This window comes from Podarcis erhardii, assembly GCF_964252035.2.
Source record: "Podarcis erhardii genome assembly, chromosome: 3".
Classification (NCBI taxonomy): Eukaryota; Metazoa; Chordata; class Lepidosauria; order Squamata; family Lacertidae; genus Podarcis; species Podarcis erhardii.
The window spans coordinates 107,840,610-107,861,546 of record NC_138507.1 but is presented as its reverse complement, the minus strand read 5'-3'; the positions used below and the strand labels follow the sequence as shown (position 1 = coordinate 107,861,546).

Genomic DNA, 20,937 nt, shown 5'->3' with positions numbered 1-20,937 from the left:
AAGCATAAGGGGTAGGAGTCCAGTGAACCAAATCAGCAGAAGCCCTGTGCAACGGAGCTTCACCCTCTCCTTCTCAGTGCACGTCCAAGGGGTGATCAGGAGCAGAGTGCTGGGGGAGGGGGGGGGAGAGAAGAAGGAATTGTTCCATCTAACACTCCAAAATTCGTGCACTGATGGAAGTCACCTTAAATTCCTCCCTCACTTGGTTTGCGATATGTATACAGTGGTGCCCCGCAAGACAAACGCCTCGCAAGACGGAAAACCCGCTAGACGAAAGGGTTTTCTGTTTTGGAGGCGCTTCGCAAAACAAATTTCCCTACGGGCTTGCTTCGCAAGACGAAATGTCTTGCGAGTTCCTGCGGGTTTTTCTCCCTTCCCCCCCCTTTTCCTAAGCCCTAAGCTGCTTATCAGCTGATCCGCTAAAAGCTGCTAAACCGCTAATAGCGCTAATCCGCTAAGCTGTCAATGGGCATGCTTCGCAAGACGAAAAAACCGCTATACCAAGAGCCTCACGGAACGGATTAATTTTGTCTTGCGAGGCACCACTGTAATGCACTGTCAAGCATGGAAGTTACCATGTTGTGGTCAAAAGCAGCCAGACTCTAGCCATGTCTGGATTTTGTTAAAGACACAGGAGATGCGCTTATAAGCCACACGTCTACTCTCAAAAAAGGCAGACATTTTTGCACCCATGTGATTTACTGCGTCAGCACTGCAGCACACAAAATAAGGCACCATGCCCCTTTCTGCCAGCACACTGCCACAGCCTGCCTTGAGCCCCACCCTATTGTGGCAAAATGGTCCCATGTAAGCACCAAGGACTGCCACCAACTCCTTTATCGGGCATGCTATATCGGCTCCTGGTCGGCAACTTACTTTCCTAGAAGGCTGTTTTGAGAAGGTAGGGGTGAACCTGCACCACATCCCTAATAAAAGCTGCCTGCCAGCAAGCCCTGTTTACACTAACCACACCTTCTCCAGACCTCTTTTAAGGAATTAAGTAATTAATTTAAGGAATTAAGCATCCCTTAAAGGCCTAGATTTGGCCAAAGGCCTTCTCATTTAGAGACCCTTGCTACATACCTTTGGGGCTCACTGGAGGTATGGAAGCTAAGGCAATTCTGATGGCTGAGCTCTGGGCTCACCAAAACTCAGCTGCTCCAGATCCATATGGTTCAAAGCAGAAGCTCCAAACTGCTTCATGCACACTTGCTGAATGCTGCTAACTTCTTGCAAAACCTCCTGTTACCTTCTTATACTTGCATATGAATGCATCTGTTTTACCAAGGCTAACTTCCAAGGATTCCACCAGCACCAGTGAGCCAAAAGTCATCCTTTTATCGCTGGTGTCTTCTCTCTCTGCCTCTTGAGTTGATAGGGGAACAGTTGTGGGGACAATGCTCTTTCCTTTGGTGTTGCTGACTAACATCATGGCACTTTGCTTGCAAGGACTTGCAGGGGTGCAGTTCTCAGTACCTAGACTGCTGGCAATGTCACCAGAGAGGCGCTTGTAGAGCTCTTGACTAAGTAGCAGCACAACAATCCCTCCACCACAAAGTACCCTGAAAAGGAACAACCGGAGGATAATTATTAATATCCTTGTGCAGTTACAATATTTATTAATTCAGCAGAAGACTTTTCAGTGTACAGAGGCTAACAATACGGCAGTCATGACAAATCTTAGAGATGTTTATTCTAAAATCACTCATGGCCTTTTAAAAGCAACTGAGGACTACTGGCAACATGATTTTTATCTCCCTGTTTTAAATTCTCAACTTCATCTAGTAGGTAACATGGCCACGTTGAAATGTGACTTTCCTTTGTTTAGCCTGCAATACCATTAGCCAGATCCTAATCTGCAGTAGCAGTTCTGCTGCCTCAGATATCAGAACGCACATACCTCTCAATTTCTTGAAAAACGTCCGGCAGTAAGGTCATGTCTTTTGTTATTTTGAACTTCTTTCCAAAGGGGATGTCCGCAAGAACAACATCAATGCTTTCCGACTGAAATGGCAACGCTGCGAGATATTTAGATATTTAAGCATGTGAAATGCTCAGCCATTATTCTCCTTTGTATATAATAATAACTCTAATTAAGGACTAACATCTGACTACAAGGCATCACAAAGTATTTGATGCAGTCATAAATCATTGTTTCAATTACAATAAAGGAAATATAAAGCAATAAATTGATTTGTATAGTACTGCAGATACCCTTGCCAGCTCTTACCTGTCACAGAAGCTTTCAGTAACCCGATTTTATCTACTAGGCCTGCAGCTTTAATATTAGTGTAGGCTCCTTCTAATTGTGAATCACTTATGTCAGTCCCTAAATAATGCACATTCTGAAGAGAAAAAACAAACATTTACATTAGGTTTTTTTAAAATCCCCATAAATTATCAAAATAATCACTGAGAATTAGGCATACTAACACCACCAACTGCAGAATCACAAGCTAGAAGGAATCAGTAGTTTGTATTAGCATGAACGCCTAAGCTAAAAGTCAACATATTTTCTAGAGAGAAATTTTGGAACCTAATTTTCAGCCCCGCTGCTGCATATTAGAGGTTCATAGAGGTTCATTATTTACAGATTTGGCCACAAGATGCCATCTGTGGCCAGACATCACACTTGCTGTTATGACGGAGCTTACAGGCCATTCAGTCGCTGCTTCTAGGAGTATTGTTCCTAGCCCACATGTAGGATCCAGTACAAATGCACCAGGCTGTGGAGAAAAAAAGAAAGAAAAGCAAACACAACACTATTCCATCTGTCAAGACATTAGGAAATCTGTCTTCTGGTACAAAGATCTTATCTACCAAATTAAAGGAAGCAAGAAAGAAAGACAGACTGAGCTTTACATGGTTAGGCTCCTCTGGTCAATGCTGTGGTCATTTAGAATAAACCACAAGAACAGACATGGAATACAGATGATGCTGTTGTGTTAACAAAGATGTGGGAAGCATGGATTGAAGTCCTGCCTTAGTTGCAGGATCAGTGGTCCACCTTGGGCAACTGACTATATCTGAACCCCATGCCCCTGTCTGTGAAATTGACTATAATTCTCATATATTGATAGCATCAATAGCAAGGGAATGGCAAAGCATTCTGCATAGTTGGGGCACTGTGTGAAATTAGTAACAATGGAGCTACTGCAGTTGAAAGACATGTTGTAAACTCATGTAGCCCAATCTACAAACATGCTTAAAAGTATCTGACCCAATAATACGTATATCTCGTTGCCTGTGGGGCACTGATGAATTATTTTCCATATGTTCATTAATAGTTCCTTTTCAGCAATCCTTACAACAATGGCTTAGGGCAGGGCTGGCGAACTGGTGGCCCTCCAGCAGCTGAGGGACTCCCAACTCCCAGCAGCCCAGCCAGCATGGCCAATGGAGAGGGAAGGTGGTGTTGGGAGCCCAGAAACATCTGGAGGCTCATGGGTTCTCTGCTGCTGGTTTAGTGTATTAATTATGATTCCCATGATGCACCTGGGGCTGGAGCCAAGCAGAAACAGCTCCAAACACAGCACCATTTTTTGCGTGTTCAGTCAGAAATTAAGAAGAAGAAGAAGAAGAGGAAGAAGAAGAGTTGTTTGGATTTGATATCCCGCCTTTCACTCCCTTTAAGGAGTCTCAAAGCGGCTAACATTCTCCTTTCCCTTCCTCCCCCACAACAAACACTCTGTGAGGTGAGTGGGGCTGAGAGACTTCAAAGAAGTGTGACTAGCCCAAGGTCACCCAGCAGTTGCATGTGGAGGAGCGGGGACGCGAACCCGGTTCCCCAGATTACGAGACTACCGCTCTTAACCACTACACCACACTGGCTCAAGTCTGCTTGAGTTCATTGGGGCTTACTCCCAAGTAAACAGGACTTTGACCGCCACCTTAGCCACTTCACGATACTAGACAAGGTCTCGCTTGCATTTAAAATACTTCCAGTGGCAAGATTCTGGTTACTGAGAGTTGCTCAGTAACCACAGAGCAACTAAAACTCTACTTGGCTGATTACCTTGATTTCAGCAAGGGATGCCATAGCCCAAGCAACGGTAGATCGCAACCCAGCTATTTTGATATATGATCTGCTTGCCAAGGGAAGTCTGCAAACAAAACACCATATTAAAATGTATCTCTCTCTCTCACACAGAATTCTAATATACTCAAACTCTAAAACTATGCGCTATTGTTATTCCTAATAGATAAGAAGTTTTTATCCCCGAATCTTCAAATTTGTGAATAAGCTGGTGGCAAATCTTGTTTAAGATACAGAGACAAATGACAATGAGATATATTGTTGTTAAGTGCTTAGGGCTAGAACAGATGGGGAGATAGCCCAGGAGAACCCATGGAAAATTGTCTAGATAAACAGATATACACACATGGGTACAGAGGAAGGAATATAACTTTGCAAACAGTGGGACCAAAAGTCCATGATGAAATGCAAAAGACAGCAGTCACTGGTCACATTTAAACATCCCAGAACATTCTGGAGCTGACCTCACAAGTCACCATACTTTAATTCAGAAGTCTTTTGAACTGAAATTGGAAAGATCTTTTCCACTAAAGTAATTGTCTCCCTTCTTATTGTCAGCAAGCACAACAGTTCCATCACAGTGACTGCTGCTGTACCAGCCTGTTCTTATCTTTTATACATCTAATCTGGGCTCTGCAGAGAAATGCAACAAACTCACTGTTACTCCTTGCGTTTCATGGCAGTTTGGTCCTACTGCTTAGAATTTCGGCACTCTGCACCAGTATATATGTATATTATTTTAATCCATCAGCCACCTGAGAATAACAGTCCACAGATCTGATTTAAGGGGGCAGTAATTCATAAAGCCTCATGCCACAATTAAAATGTCAAGTTTTTAAGGTGCCATGGGACTCTTTGTTGATTATATACAACAAGGAATCATAGTAACCCCTCAGAAATTTACTTCAATTAAACATGTCCTTTTGGACTATGAACTGTAGTTTTTAATGCAGTATTTACCTGAAAACAGGAATCCCAATCACAGAGTAAATGTCATTTAGATGCACAAAGATCTGAAAGGCAATGGAATCTTACAATGAAAAGTTACTTGCATTTTCAGTTTTAGCCGATTTGAATAGATATATTCAAATGTCCTATCTCAATGATATTTTCAATGGTATTTAAAAAAAATTTAAACTAGCAAGCAATCTGATTCTCATACAAAAGTTATTATACTGAGGACAATCTGTATCAAATAGGTACACCTTGTGGGCAAAGGCAATCCCTGGAATCGTCAGATTTGCACAGAAGTTGCAGCTGTGCAGATCTGAGGTTGCACCATGGTGCATCTCTGCTAGTGCATATATTTATACTGGTGCTGAGGATTGAAGAACAGAGGAATAATTGTGGAGAAGAACCCAATGCAGTGCTGAACTCATTTGTTTCTGCCTGCCCGAGAGTGGCATTAGCTGTTTCAAAGACAGCACTACACCATCCATAGAAGTTTAGCAAAGGGTTTTGACAGAAAGTCTGCAGGGCTGGGCTGTAAATTCTATAAGGAAAATATATATGAAAAATGTAAAACAAAAAACAACAAAAAAAAAAAAAACAAAAAAAAAAACTGCCATAAGCATGAACTATCAAGGTATCAGTTTTATAGTTTAAAATTTGCCTTTTTTTCTTTAATCTTGATTCTCTTCACAGGCTTCCTTTATTGTTGCATTTCGTTTAAACTTCTGAGATTAAAGCATCTTCACAGATTTGCCCTCTTCCATATCTAATTTCTTTGCTTTCTTTCAAATCTCCTTCTTGGCTCCTGAGTACTAAAATTCTGATTAAATCACCACTCCCTTGTGCAACTTCTTGCCTATGAGATTTCACTACTCCTTTGCAGACCTTTATGTATGTTACTCCCCTTTTAGATATCCAGCTAGCATGCTCTTTATCCTGCTTTGAAGTTATTTAAAAACTCATTATCTTTGCTCTTTTGTCTTTGCTTATTGTTAGGTGAATTACAGAATAAGACTAATTTTAAAACAACTCAGGATGTTGCTGACCAGAAACTTTTATTAGGGATGAGGGCAATGATAGTCCAGTAACACCCCTGCTTTTAAAAGGAATCAAAGGGGTTAATCTCACCCAGGTGGCAAAAGTTTCCCCTTTTAGAGTGCGGTGCTGCAGGTACAGATCTGTGCATTAATTCTAGTATATTTTAAGTGAATTTATAAAATATAAAATTTGGACGGGGCTGCCATTCATAAATCAGAGAATCTCATAACTGCCAATTGCTTGGAGGTCTTCAGACATTAATCCAGAGACTGGTTATTGCAGAATCACTGTGTTCTATTAGTACCTTGCTGTGTTAAAAACCTCTTAAGGTACCTGGATCTTTCCATTGTTGGAGACAGCATACTGGGTTAGAAGGACACATTGGTTTGATTCCCAAAGCCTAATCTCAAAGGGACTTTGAGAGGAACTTCAGTGTACAAAGAAGTTCAACTCAGTCAGATCAAGACCTTTATCTGAGGAGCAAGAATCCACAGAGATTACCCACATTTCAATGTATTAATTTTGTTACCTCTATGTCAGGATTTCTCAAATCTGCTTTCCATCCAAAATTCTTCATAAGAGCTGTTCCAATTACCCTCCCCATCTCCTGAAAAGACAAATCAGCAATGAGAGAGACCTGAGCATGCGGCATGACAAATTGCTCCTGAAACTTGAAATGGCCAGGAAGAAAAGAAGATGGGTTAGACTGAGATCAGTGGAAGCTAACCTGGTGCCTTCCATATCTTGTTATGTTAGAAACAGTTCCCATCACCCTTGACCATGGTGGCTGGGGCCAAAAGCTCTTGCAGTCTCAACCTATGCATGCTTTCTTTGAAGCAACTCCCGATAAGTTCTATGTAGCGTAGTCCACGTTAAGGACTGAAATCTTGAAATGACACAATCCATAATTACTTGGAGGAAGCAATTATTTCATGGAATATTCTTCCAAACTGAAGACATTTTTGAAAAAGAGTTCAAAGAACGGAATTTATTGCTTCTTCCACGCTCTCATCAACATCTACTAAGAGCGTTCTGCTTTACAAGACAAGATGTTATTTTTGCTTGATAACCAAACCTTCAGAATAGCAGTCTTGAAATTTATCTCGAGTATGGATAATCAAGCGTAATTCAGCACTCCACACACCCCCCCCCTTTGCCAATTAATAGGAATTCCAAAAGATGGTGCAGAAGACAGTCCGTAAAGCTCAGCTTGCTTTTAAAAATATTATTTAGGATGCAGAATGCTAATGATTCCTATACAGCCCACTCAAGCAGTGCTATTTTTTCCTTATGCTTCTGCCATTCAGAAAACTTAATGACTACTGATTATGCATAACGAAGAAATAAACCCTCAGCCGCCTGCATAATAATCTGGGCTGCCAGCACACAATCAAGAACATTTAACTATTTCATTAGCAGCCTTATGCTGTAAGCTGGGATTGTGTTAAAAGCAGCTGCATGCATCTTGTTTGTAGATAAGAACATAAGAATAGCTTTGCTGGATTCTGACCAGAGGCCCATCTAGTTCCACATCCTGTTCTCACAGTGGCCAAAGAAATCCCCACAAACCTGAGCAGTAAATATTTTTGCAAGGGCTCCACTACAGCGGCAGGAAACTCTGAAGCTGAAACAACTGCTGCTCTCGCCAGATTTCTCATGAATAAGTTCAGGAGTCTTTTCCAAAAATGATCTGCCCGAAGACAAGCCATTGCTGTTATGAACCTCGGAGGCGTTACAGCTCTGATGGTTTTCTATATGAGTTTCACCAGAAACTGTCTCCGATATTAGTTCTCTCTTCTGTTTTTTATTTTGGATGCTGCCCTCCTCTTCCAGCTTCCGTTTCTGGGAGTCTGGACGTTCCTCACACCTGTTTTCTTCTTTCACCTCCTGGCAATGAAGACTTCTCCAAAGAGTAACCATATCCAGCCAGTGCCTGGGAGTCTCATTTACAAGTTTTTGAATGTCATGAATTACTCTGCCTGAAAGAAATGAAGAATCTAAACTCATGTAACCTTTAGCACATAAATAGCACATAACAATAAACTGTATATTTTGAAGTATTAGAATATATTCCAAGGACTGTTTTCTTAGGGGGTGAGGGAATGCAATACTTTTCTCTCCTAAGACCCATGCTTCCTCCCCATCTTATCTAATCCGCCAGACTTTGCCTAGCAAGCCACTTTCCTCCTTCCTGGGCCTGGTATACTAAGACCTAAGAACCAAACCTAAGAACCAGAAAGCCACTAAGCTGCCTTAATCAGCTGGAGAGCTTGTGTTCAAGAGAAACATTCAAGCAAGCTTAGATTGCAATTCTACACCCAAATACACAGGAATAAGTCCCATTGAAATTCTGTGTGACTTCCTTTGGGGTAAACATAGCTAGGACTGTGCTATTATTTTTAAGTAGGTGTTAAACTTGTATGAAGCCTATGGTTATGTTTTAGCTATTCAGAGAACCAATGAATGTTTTCATTCCTGCTTTTGACTAAAATAATAAGGGCTTTCTTACTTCTTAATTAAGCAAATAACGCTGAGAGCTATCAAATCACTGTTTTCTGTTTTCAAAAAAGGGGATCTATTCCTCAAACACCAGCTGCATGGGATCCTGGAGATGTGTCAAGGTGTGATGATAATGGTATACTAGTTCATACACCTTGATGAACATACAGCTCAGACTCTAGAATCCCACATGTACGCCTGTGTAGATCTAATGCTCCCATGTGGTTGCCTAAATGTTCATGAGCAATAGGGGCTAAACAAGCAAGGTAAAAGGAAAGGAGGCTTACACTTCCCTAGACCAGAGTTTTCCAAACCATGTGTCACAGCATGTTAGTGTGTCAGCTGCAGTGTGCAGGTGTGTTGTGTGAACTCTCCCTGCACTGCTCCCGGGGCTGGAAAGAAGGGCTTAGTTTAACCTCCCGTTTGCTAGTAAAACTGAATTACTGTGTCGCAAAATGATAAATGTCTAAAAAGCATGCCACCAGCAGGAAACGTTTGGAAAGCTCTGCCCTAGACCTTCAGCACAATTTTTATTCAAAATGGGGTTGAAAGGGAGAGGGGAGCAGGGACTCACTATAATAGGCCCCTTTCAATTTCCCTATTTATTAAATAACCTAGACAGCATCTTAAAAAGCAGAGACACCACCTTGCCGACAAAGGTCCTTATAGTTAAAGCTATGGTTTTCCCAGTAGCGATGTATGGAAGTGAAAGCTGGACCAGAAAGAAGGCTGATCGTCGAAGAATTGATGCTTTTGAATTATGGTGCTGGAGGAGCTCTTGAGAGTCCCATGGACTGCAAGAAGATCAAACCCATCCATTCTGAAGGAAATCAGCCCTGAGTGCTCACTGGAAGGACACATCCTGAAGCTGAGGCTCCAATACTTTGGCCACCTCATGAGAAGAGAAGACTCCCTGGAAAAGACCCTGATGTTGGGAAAGATGGAGGGCACAAGGAGAAGGGGACGACAGAGGACAAGATGGTTGAACAGTGTTCTCGAAGCTACCAGCATGAGTTTGACCAAACTGCGGGAGGCAGTGGAAGACAGGAGTACCTGGCGTGCTCTGGTCCATGGGGTCTGGATGAGTTGGACATGACTCAACGACTAAACAACAACAACAACAATTTATTGAATACGCATCTCGTCCTTATTCCAACAAGCGCCGAGCAGCATCTTAAATTTTACAACAACCCACGTAGGTAAGTGAGGTCTTGAGATAGTGTCCACCTATCCAAGTACACCAAATGAGGAGCATAGCCAGAGAGATGTCTTGGCTAGAGAGTTAGTTCCTTTGGGGCCCTCTGCAGCTTGCATGCTGAAGACAGAGGAAGCCCCCGGCAGCTCCTTCCTACCACCTCCTGCAGCTGCTGCGATGGCCATGTTGCCTGTGAGCTGGCTCAGTATCATATCTGCCTACCGTGTTGCAACAGCAGCAGCCAAGAACCCGAGCTCCCAGTGAAGCACACTGGGAAAGCCCCTCTAGATGATGCCCCCCAAGAATCCTCACCCAAGATCCAGCAGCTAGCCAAGGACCTGTCTGACCTCAATGAGCTGCTTAGGAGAACCCTCAGGAGCCAGAATATGGGTCTGTGCTGCTGATGGCTGTGATGGCACCACCAGTAACCTGTAACTTGCCTTGTAACGTGCTGTTCACTTGGATGAATAGCAGCTGAAGCTGGATGAGCACCTGAAAGGCAAGCTGTATCTGTACACTCTGGGTTTGTCCCACCGCTTTCCCCCAGGAAGACACAAGGTCACCACTGAATTGGACCAAACGGCAATAAGGTTTGCCATTTGGTCCAATTCAGTGGTAAAAAGTGTGTTTAAAGAAGAGGGAAAAGAAGAGCATGGAAGAGCAGAATAACCGAAAATGTGATTTTTTTGGGACAGACCTTAGATGGAAAACAGTCCCGGTCCACAAAATTCACTGAACGGACAGATTTAGCAGTTTTTAATATTGCTTTTTGTGTTTACTTTCTCGGTTATAACCTGCCTCGAGGTCTACAGATAAAGGGCAAGGTGCAAGCTGTGAAAAATAAATAGCTGAGCAGGAATCTGAACCACATTGAACCACACTGAACCCGGAAGCTACTCAGCACTGACTCCTTTTAACAAAGAGGCAGGAAGGTTATAGGGTAGCCTTTCTCGCTGTGTTACAGGAGATAGGCCTGCACGAGGCAAACCCAAAAGACTACAGTAAAAAAAAAATTACCTTTATTTCTAGAGATGGAAAGTGGAGGGTGTTTATTCAGCAGCAAAAACAACCGCTCCGCAGACTTCAGCTCCTTCAGCATACTCAGCTCTGCGCTGGTGGTGAAGAAGACTTTTCCTGATACATATTCCACCTTGACAGAGAATGTACACTGATTATATAGTAAATCTGAAAATGACATTGCCCATAAATGATTTGTTTATTATGATTTAGCTGGTTGATTTATACCCTGCTCTTCTACTTTAGTCCTCAAAGCAGATCACAGCACTAATAAAATGGGCTGAAATGAGCATGATATTTGAAAATGGGATTTGAAACCACAGTGGACCTTTGCTTAGCCTTGCAAATGTGCCAGCCGTTTTATTGTTACACTGCTAGGATGAAGTCCCAGTCCCAGTTATGACCGGGATGCAGACACTGGGTGGACTGGCCCCTTATGCTTTCCCAGGGAAGTTTGCCTGGAGCCTTCATTATACACCTTTAGGCGCCTGGCAAAAACGTTCCTTTTTAACCAGGCCTTTGGTTGATCTGATTAACATACTATAACAGGAGTCAGCAAACTTTTTCAGCAGGGGGCTGGTCCACCCTCCCTCGGACCTTGTGGGGGGCTGGACTATATTTTTTTGGGGGAAAGAACGAATTCCTATGCCCCACAAATAACTCAGAGATGCATTTTAAATAAATAAAAGGACACATTCTACTCATGTCAAAACATGCTGATTCCCAGACCGTCTGCGGGCCGCATTGAGAAGGCGACTGGGCCAGATCCAGTCCCCGGACCTTAGTTTGCCTAACCGTGTCCTATGCCCTTTTAAAATGTGTTTTTTTGGGGGGGGGCAGGGACTATTGGGTTGTTGTTTTTATTTTTATTATGTATTTTGTGGTTTTATATCTTGATTTTATTCTGTGAACTGCCCTGAGATCCCCAGGTATAGAGCGGTATATAAATTATTATTATTATTAATGATAATAATAATAATAACGATGATTACACTTAACGCACACCCAGAATGCACGCGACAGTTCCCAAAGGATCACAGCAGGAACCACAGTTGCCCCTCACAGAGCTAGAATCCCCAGCACCCTTAAACTACAGTTCCCAGGATTCTTCTGTGGTTTGGGGTGCGCGGAGAACTAGCCATGTGCTTTCAATGCGTCCTCAACCCTGTTTCGTGAGCAACGCCCCCACTGACCACGGAGGGTGTGGGGAGCTCTCCTTTCTGAGCAAACAGGGAGAGGGGCTCCAGAAGGGAGAGGCCATGCACACGGCCGGATTTGATGAGGCCCTCAGCTTCTGAAGGTAATGGGGCCCTTTATATGTCCAGCTGTCCTTTGTCAACAACAAATTGCCACTGTTTTTTGTGTTGAATATATGCTATATGGTAATTTATGGACCTAATAGGTATCTAAAGCCATTTGCACATAACAAAATATGTATTTTATCAAAGTAATTGTTGAACTGAAATACAATTAAGAAGTATATTAATAGTGAAATACAATTAAGAACAAGTATATTAATACGGTGATCCGTGCGGGATGCACATCCGCAACCCACAGCGTTTGCAACTCGCAGCGGCGCATCTGCACACGCGGGTTGCGATTCGGTGTTTCTGCGCACGTGCAAAGCGCGATTTAGCGCTTCTGCCCATGTGCAACTGCCAAAACCTGGAGGTAACCCATTCTGGTACTTACGGGTTTCGGTGGATGCATAACCCGAAAAAACACAACCTGATGCGCCTGTAACCCGAAATATGACTGTAGTGCAATAATTATTAAGCTCTAACTTAAAATGATGTAGGTTTTATTTTATTTGCTTTTTTATCTTATATTTCGGAAATGTACATCTAGTTTTTTTACCTTTACATTTTTTGCCCCCCCCCCCGAGAGTGGGGCCACGAGCTATATCTTGTTTAGCTTATACGTCAATCCGGCACTGGCCGTGCAGACGAAGCAACCTAACCCCGGGTCAGCTCGCTCGTCTGCACCGCCTTTCCGAAGTGACAAAGGGAGCGTGTTTAGCCACCCATCCTCCTCTCCGCCGGCAAGGAGGCGGAGCGAGGCTCTCTCGGTCCAAAGGGATTCGCCGGACCTTCCTGGCGGGCGGCCCGGCCGGAGGGCCTCACCTGCGCGGCGTCCAGCCGAGTCCGCACCTCGCTCAGCAGGAAAGGCTCCATCCCGCGGCCCGCCGTGCAGAAATATCGCGCGGGGAGGCCGGCGCGGCAGCAGGGCCCTTTCGGCGGAGGCTGCCCTCCCTCGTCAGCCATCGCGGCCCCGCCGAGAACCCGCCTTCTTCCGCCCAGGCGCCGTGAGGCGTTTGCCTCCTACAGGCCAGAGGCGAGGAAGGCCGCCGGGGCTCTCCTTCGCCGCGCGGCTTCGCTTCCTTGGGGGAAAGGGGGAGAAGTCCCCGCCTTGTTTGGTTTCAGGCGTCGACCCTTCCCAGAGGAGGCGGTGGCTCCGCCATGTTTTCCCCTCCGGGGGGGGAAGAGCCTTGGCCGCCCTTCACTTTGAATTAGGGTCCCCCGAGGGTCATCTAGCCCAACCCCCGGCGATGCAGGAATCTCGGCTGAAGGCATCCTTGACAGATGGGCCAGCCAAGCTCTGCTTAACCCCCCCCCCCAAGGAAGGAGAGTCCGCAAGCTCCCGAGGGAGTCAGACCGTCAGAAAGTTCTTCCCGATGTTGGGTCGGAACCTCTTTTCTTGTAGCTTGAAGCCATGAGTTCGAGTTCTACCCTCCAGAGCAGGAGAAGAGAAGAAGCTTGTTCCCTCTTCCAGGGGATATTGGAAGATGGTTATGGTATCTCCTCTCGGTCTCCTCTTTTGAAAGTTACAGATAGGTAGCCGTGTTGGTCTGCCATAGTCAAAACAAAAAATTCCTTCCAGTAGCACCTTAAAGACCAACTAAGTTAGTTCTAGGTATGAGCTTTCGTGTGCATGCACACTTCTTCAGCTCCTTCATAAGGCTGGGTTTCCAGACCCTTGATCATCTCAGTTGCCCTCCTCTGCGCATGTCCCAGCTTTTCAATAGCCTTATTAAATTTGGGCACCCAGAACAGGACACAATATTTCAGGTGTGGTCTGACCAAAGCAGAATCGATGGGGACTATGGCTTCCCTTGATCTATACCCACCACTATTCGCTTCTTTGGAGCTAATTTTTAAAAAAGAGCTTTAGGGAGTGCAGCCTTTTTTTATCTGTTTGCTGCATTTATATCCCACCGTTTTTCTCCAAGCAGCTCAGGGCAGTAAACATGGTTTTCTTAATCCTTGTTTAATCCTCCCCCACCAACCCTGTGAGGTAGGTTAGGCTGAGAGGCAGCAGCTGGCCCCCAAAGGTCACCCAGTGAGCGTTGTAGCCCAGTTAGGATTTGAACCCTGGTCACAGTCCACTTTAACCACTGTGCCATGCTGCCATCCTATGGCATGCCTACACAGAAGTCTTGAGTTCAATAGAGCTTAATGCAGAACTGAAAGACACTGCCAGCTGGTGGGGTGGCTAGCCTAGTACTGCACTGGTTCAGAATGGTTTTGTGCTGCATTTAAAAGTCATGCCTTCCCCCAAAGGATCTTGGGAGATGTAGTTTATTAAGGGAGCCAAGAGTTGTTAGGAGACCTGGTTCCCCTCAGAGCTACAATTCTTAGAGGGGTTTAACAGCCAATCCCTCTCTCAGGGAACTCTGGAAATTGTAGATCTGAATCAGTGGCGTAGCGTGGGGGGTGCAAGGGGGGCCGGCCGCACCGGGCACAACATCTGGGGGTTAGGGTTAGGGGGCGCAAATCCATGGGTTAGGGGGCGCAAATTACTTTCCTTGCCCCGGGTGCTGACAACCCACGCTACGCCACTGATCTGAATATTCAATTACAGTGGTGCCCCGCAAGACGAATGCCTCGCAAGATGGAAAACCCGCTAGACGAAAGGGTTTTCCGTTTTGGAGGTGCTTCGCAAAACGAATTTCCTATGGGCTTGCTTCGCAAGACGAAAATGTCTTGTGAGTTCCTGCGGGGTTTTTTTCCTCCCCCCCCCCTTTTCTAAGCCGATAAGCCGCTAATAGCGCTAATCCGCTAAGCCGTCAATGGGCTGGCTTCGCAAGACGAAAAAACCGCTAGACGAAGAGACTCACGGAACGGATTAATTTCGTCTTGCGAGGCACCACTGTATTTGGAGGACCAGTTATTCCTGAATAATAAAAAGGAAGGATCAAGAAAGCATAAACAATAACCCACAGGTATTGGATAGTCAGGCTGATTGATTCTCTGTCTAGTTGCAGACGTTTACTGGCCACCCCTGTTGGCATGGTGACAGCCTGGGCAGAATTCAAACATGGACATTCTGATGTCATGCATGATGTCCTAAACGGGTTATGCTCAAACGTCTTGGCAGAGTTAGAAGCAGTTAACAGTCAGCCAATGTCTGAACTCTGGCAAGGTGGATCAACATGGCAGGTAATAAATAAATATTGGGGCTATATTGACTTCTATCATAGGGGAAGTGCTTGGGAATGAGTAGAGTTTATTTGACACTGCCCCCTACACAGTAAAATTAATTGAGGGACCAACAACCTCTACATAGGAAAGGCCAAAGAAACTTGAAGAATAATCCAGAGATATTGAACATTTCAAAAGGGGTTTGAATTATAAAAATGCTATAAACTGATGAAAGGGGTTGGAGGTGAATTTATTGAATAACATTGGATCATTCATTGGAATCGTTCATTGAGATCTATTAGAACTAACTTCTGCAAGCAGGCTTCCAGCTACGCACAACTATTAGGCATAGGGCAGGAGAGCAAAAATAAAATTTGCTGGAGATTCCTGCATTGATAGTTCTGTAGTTGGAGGGATTTATACTCCTGACCCCTTGCTGTTGGCATGGAGACAACCGGAGCTGAAGGCAAACATAACATTCTGCTGTCATGAATGATGTCACAGACAGCATAAGCTCCAAATTCTTGGCAGTTGACAACAGAGTTAACAGACAGACCAAATTTGAACTCTGGCAAGATGGATATTTGTAACAGGTGATGAGTTTATTTGTGGGGAGGGGGTGTCTATTAACCTACAAACCACTCCATGCTAATCAGTACCTTGCTCATCTAAGTGTCACAAATCGAAAGCTGCTATACCATTTTGCAACTGCTATAAAAATATCTGTGATGTATAGTCTCCCTTTGAGGCAGAATGTTGGAAGATTCAGGACTGATAAAAGTGCTTCTTCACTCAATGCATAGTGTGACTATGGAACTCAACACCACAGGAGGCAATGACCAAATGGGATGGTTTTAAAAGACCATGAGATAAATCAGGCATAGGTAAACTTGGCTCTCCAGATGTTTTGGGACTACAACTCCCATCATCCCTAGCTAACAGGCCCAGTGATCAGGGACGAGGGGAGTTGTAGTCCCAAAACATCTGGAGGGCTGAGTTTGCCTATGCCTGAGATAAATTAATGGAAGATAAGGTTATATGTGGCTACTAGCTGTGGCTACCACCCAGGAGGACTCCCCTGCTCAGCGCCTGAGGGTCCCAGTCCTGCCCTCACCATCTGGCCCAGGGCGGGGCCTGATGGGCTCTATAAAGGACTGCTGCCACTGGACAGAGAGGGCTCCATTTTGTTTTTGTTTTTTGTTTAAATTGCTGCTATTTTTTTACCTATGTAAAAAATTAATTAATGCTGTATTCTTAGTCTTAGATTTTGATTTACAGTGGTACCTCGGGTTAAGTACTTAATTCGTTCTGGAGGTCCGTGCTTAACCTGAAACTGTTCTTAACCTGAAGCACCGTTTTAGCTCATAGGGCCTCCTGCTGCTGCCTCACCGCCGGAGCATGATTTCTGTTCTCATCCTGAAGCAAAGTTCTTAACCCAGGGTACTATTTCTGGGTTAGCGAAGTTAGCGGAGTCTGTAACCTGAAGCATATGTAACCCAAGGTACCACTGTATGTGAAAATTGTTTCCCATTTGGTTGTGCATTTTTTGATGTGGTTTATTTATTGTTTATGATTTTTGTAATTATGTAAATCTTGTTATGCTGTAAGCTGTCTTGAGCATTGTTTTTTTAACTGTGGAAAGGCGACATACAAATAAAAATGATGATGATGATGATGATGATGATGATGATGATGATGATGGTAGCAATGCCCTGGAAACTATGAACTGCAGGAGGGGAGAGTGATCTCGTTCTCAGTTCCTGCTTGTGTGCTTCCAACAGGAATCTGGTTGGCTGCTGCGAGGACAGGATGCTGGGCTAGATGGACCATTGGCCTGATCCAGCCGGCTCTTCTTATGTTCTTACATTCCCTTTACTTGAAAGAATGAGGAAGGCATTCCAGGCTGGAGGACTTTGAGCACATAGGAACACAAGACCACCGTGACTGAGGAGTCGGCATTGAAAACGAATAAGCAATGTATATTCATTTCATCTAATCGCTAGAGGGCAGTGTTGGCATTTGAATGGTGGATTTATCTCTGCTGGTTGACAGAACTTGAGCAAAAATGCTCAACAATTCCCTATCAGGATTTCTGATCTGTTTGAATAATTTGGCACCACAGCAATCTTCTGATTTTCACAGAGCTGGATGAAATCTGTATAAAATCAGCAGACGAATGAGGCTTATATTCTGTTTAACACCTCAGGTCCTGATTCCTGACCTAGATTGGGTTGACTACCAGAATGCACTTTCATTCTCTGCGACCTTTCGATTTTGTTTTAACTGGTAATTCATTTCCTTTCCTTTCAGAAAGATGGCAACGAAAGTGCAATGCCTCTTGTGTTTATGAACCAGTATGGTTTGCCTGCAACTAAAAATTACGAATTCTGTCAAGGGATTTTAAGCGATATTGCTTCCTTGCTGAAACTAGAAATTAGAACATTTTTAAAACTCTAGATCAGAGGTGGGTAGCCTTCAAGGTTGTGGGATCTGCTTTTCTTTTGTCTAGAACACCAAGGTTCTAATAGCAGCTAAGTGCAAGATTAAATGAAAGAACAGGACACCTCTTCAGCCAGGTAAGTGTCTTCAGTACTAGAACTGAGCTCACAGTCCTTTCATACACAAAAATCCAGTCCCAGTTTCCCTATACACTTTCTTTGTTTCGGCAGCCTAATTTGGGGTGGGGTAGATTTTGTTAAGCAACAAAAAGTCAGAAATCCTTATTTACTGTAAATCAGCCAGAGATGTTCAAATAGATCTCAAACTACTTTCTGACCATCCCTGTTCTAAATCTGTAATCTGCCTTACAACAAAAGCTCATGACAGGTAAAAGGTAAAGGGACCCCTGACCATTAGATCCAGTCGTGACCGACTCAGGTTGCAGCGGTCATCTCACTTTATTGGCCGAGGGAGCCGGCGTACAGCTTCTGGGTCATGTGGCCAGTATGACTAAGCCGCTTATGGCAAACCAGAGCAGCGCACGGAAACGCCGTTTACCTTCCCGCTGGAGCGGTACCTATTTATCTACTTGCACTTTGATGTGCTTTCGAACTGCTAGGTTGGCAGGAGCAGGGACCGAGCAACGGGAGCTCACCCTGTCGCGGGGATTCGAACCGCCGACCTGATCGGCAAGTCCTAGGCTCTGTGGTTTAACCCACAGCGCCACCATGACAGGTAGCAGTTAGTAAACATTTTTTTAAAAAAGGTTACCTGACCTTGATGAGACTCAGGAGTTGCCTGCACTCTGAGCTACAAGGGAGTTTCTGTTTATTGAATTAACCCATGATCTTTATCTGACTCTTTAAGAGGTTCTCACAGCAGTGGCTTTAAATGACTGCATAGCCTAGTGTGCTGGCAGAGACTAGGCATGCTGAGCAAATTTAGGGACACAGGAAGTTGTCTCATACAAAGACATACCCTTAACCTAATTTGATACTGTCTATGGTACACCCATTGACTCTAGAGTGGCAGAGACTGGGACCTCTTGTAGGCAAAATATATGTACTTCCACTGAGTTGGGACCTAGCTATAACAGTTGAGGCCCACTAAGCTGCCTTCATTTTGTGCTGAGTTCTCAAGAAGCTTGGAAGTGGCAAGAAAGGGATGTTTTCAAGGAGCCTGCTGCAAAGGAAGCAAAGCCAGCCCTACCCTTAGGCAGAGTGAGGCGGTTGCTTCAGGTGGCAGCTACTTGTAATAAAAAAAATTAAGGTCTTACATTTATAATAAATGTTCATAAATGTACCAACCAAGCGCATACATAGATGTGTGGACCACATGTCTGGAGCCGCACAGGAGGACTGCCCTGAAACCATTTTGACTCCCAAACTGACCAAATGTTTTCTCTGCAAGGAGGGAGGGGGTGAGGGAACCTTCCCATTGTCTCAGGAATTGGGTAATCACCATCTCAAAGGAATGGCCAAACTACCAGGAAAGGCAATCAGATAAGGCATTATCAGATAACCTGGCAGACAGGAAAAACAACAACACTCAAATTTCTGTTGTAGACCACCTTTTCTGTGATGTAGGTATGATGTTTGTGGGGGGTGGTCTTGGTTTACACCCCTTCTGTGATGTATGTATGATGTATGGAGGGGTGGTCTTGAGCTCCAGGGAAGGGAATTTAAAATGTCTATATAAGGGCAGGCACACCTTGGTTCAGGGTCCTCCTCCTTTCCTGCGTGTGAGGGGAGCACCCTGTGGCAACAGTTCAATAAAGATCAGGCTTACTAGCTGCTTTGCTTCTCAATATTCTCTGGTTGGCCTCTGTTCTTTTCTCCTACCGATGGAGAACCTACAAAGGACTCTATAAGGGCTCTTGTGTCCCCCATAAGGGAATAAGGGCAGATTTTTGTTTATTACATACTAAAGGACAGCAAAAAGCAATAAGATGTTGGGGGACAGAGCGAGGTGCACTATGTGGCCTTCTCTGTGCCCCCAAAGCTACACTGCTGCCCTCGGGTGCTGAGGAAGATGCTGTGCTGTTTGCCAGTGCTGACGTAAGATTTCTGTCTGGTGGGCTTCTAGCCACAATGGCTCTATTCCACCTTTACTGTCAGAGGCAGTATGTTTCTGAAAACCAGTTGCTGGGAATCACAAATGGGGAGAGTGTTGTGCTCAGGTACTGCTTTTGGGTTTCCCAGTGTTTTCTGGTAGGCCATTGGCTCTTCTTTTTTATTGCATTTTTGAAAACTAGAGAGAAAAAAAGTAAATTAAAAATTACGCCCAAATACAGAAAAAGAAAAGGAAAAAAAGGAGGGGAAAAGAATAAAATAAAAATAGGCACACAATTGTTCAAAGGATACAAACCATAATTTAAATAGCTATACAAAAGGCTCCCAGAAAGAAATTACATTAATATTTCTTCTTTTCTTTCTTTCCTTACGATCACTTTCTTCCTGTTCCACCAAACTTCTTTGAATCCCTGATATGTTAATTGACTTCCCTCTATATCTCTTTGCAGCTTCAACACTTCTCATTAGTTACCAATAATCTGTATTCCTTTATTCAAATCATTTTTTTCCATTATATCAGTGAAATTAATCTAAGCACAACCAAGTATTATTTTTGGAACCATATTTAGTCCGATTTTGAAGCAAACACATTCCTTTTTTACCTTGTCACCTGAGTGGTTTCTTATTAGTTCTGTCATTTTGGCTAGTTTGAGGTACTCACACTCATTTTTTGTTGGTATTAGTTCACTTTTCCAGTATTTTGCTATTAACATTCTAGCCGCTGATGTCAAATAAACACTTAAATTTATTTGGAATGCTTATCATTAAAATTCCTAATAGGAAAGCTTCAGGTTTCTTTTAAAAGGTATGTTTTAGCATTTTCTTTAGCTCTTCATAAACCATGTCTCAATTGTTTTTTATTTAGGGACATGTCCACCACATGTGGAATAGGGTTCCTTCATTTTGTTTACATCTCCAACACTTATTACTGTTATTTTTATTTATTTTGGCTGATTTGCTTGGGGTCACGTACCATCTGTGGATCATTTTCATAAAGTTTTCTTTTATCAGATAGCACGTGGTGAATTTTTAATCTGTTTTCCATAGTTTTTCCCATTTTCCCATCTCAATTGGATAACCAAAATCATGTGCCCATTTCACCATCACTTCCTTCACCTCCTCGTCCTTGAGATTCCAATCCAATAGTAATTTATATGTTTTTGATCATTTTTATTATTATTTAATAAAATCTCTTTTTCTAAATCTGATATCTTTGTGTCAAATCCATTTATTTTTTAGTCTGACTTGAAAATTTCATTTAACCGTTGG

At 43.7% G+C, this 20,937-nt stretch overlaps 1 protein-coding gene and 1 long non-coding RNA gene across 3 annotated transcripts; one reads left to right on the top strand and one right to left on the bottom strand.

The window, feature by feature from the left end:
• Positions 1-554: 554 nt before the first annotated feature.
• On the bottom strand, positions 555-13,500 carry THUMPD2 (THUMP domain 2 tRNA and snRNA guanosine methyltransferase). 2 transcript variants are annotated; one of them, XM_081854798.1, is made up of 10 exons: positions 13,392-13,500; positions 10,737-10,869; positions 7,595-8,004; positions 6,555-6,632; positions 4,997-5,049; positions 4,016-4,103; positions 2,655-2,726; positions 2,231-2,345; positions 1,901-2,018; positions 555-1,562 (listed from the first exon to the last, which is right to left on the bottom strand). In XM_081854798.1, the coding sequence occupies exons 2-10, from the start codon at positions 10,816-10,818 to the stop codon at positions 1,223-1,225; spliced, it is 1,356 nt and encodes a 451-aa protein (XP_081710924.1). In that variant the 5' UTR covers positions 10,819-10,869; positions 13,392-13,500; the 3' UTR covers positions 555-1,222. The 2 variants fall into 2 exon arrangements, with proteins under 2 accessions (XP_081710924.1, XP_081710923.1); XM_081854797.1 differs by lacking the exon at positions 13,392-13,500 and adding an exon at positions 12,860-13,146.
• Positions 13,501-14,894: 1,394 nt separating this feature from the next.
• On the top strand, positions 14,895-19,889 carry LOC309338075. Its single transcript, XR_014154671.1, has 3 exons — positions 14,895-15,175; positions 16,939-18,824; positions 19,526-19,889. It is a non-coding gene; the product is annotated as an uncharacterized lncRNA (long non-coding RNA).
• Positions 19,890-20,937: the final 1,048 nt, after the last annotated feature.

Coding starts and splice junctions, on each gene's coding strand:
- THUMPD2 (XM_081854797.1), bottom strand. CDS start 13,000: ATGGCTGACGAGGGAGGGCAGCCTCCGCCGAAAGGGCCCTGCTGCCGC. Junction 5,050..6,554: donor TGAGAAATCCTGACATAGAG/GTAACAAAATTA, acceptor ATTGCCTTTCAG/ATCTTTGTGCATCTAAATGA. Junction 1,563..1,900: donor GTTTTTCAAGAAATTGAGAG/GTATGTGCGTTC, acceptor GTTCCTTTTCAG/GGTACTTTGTGGTGGAGGGA.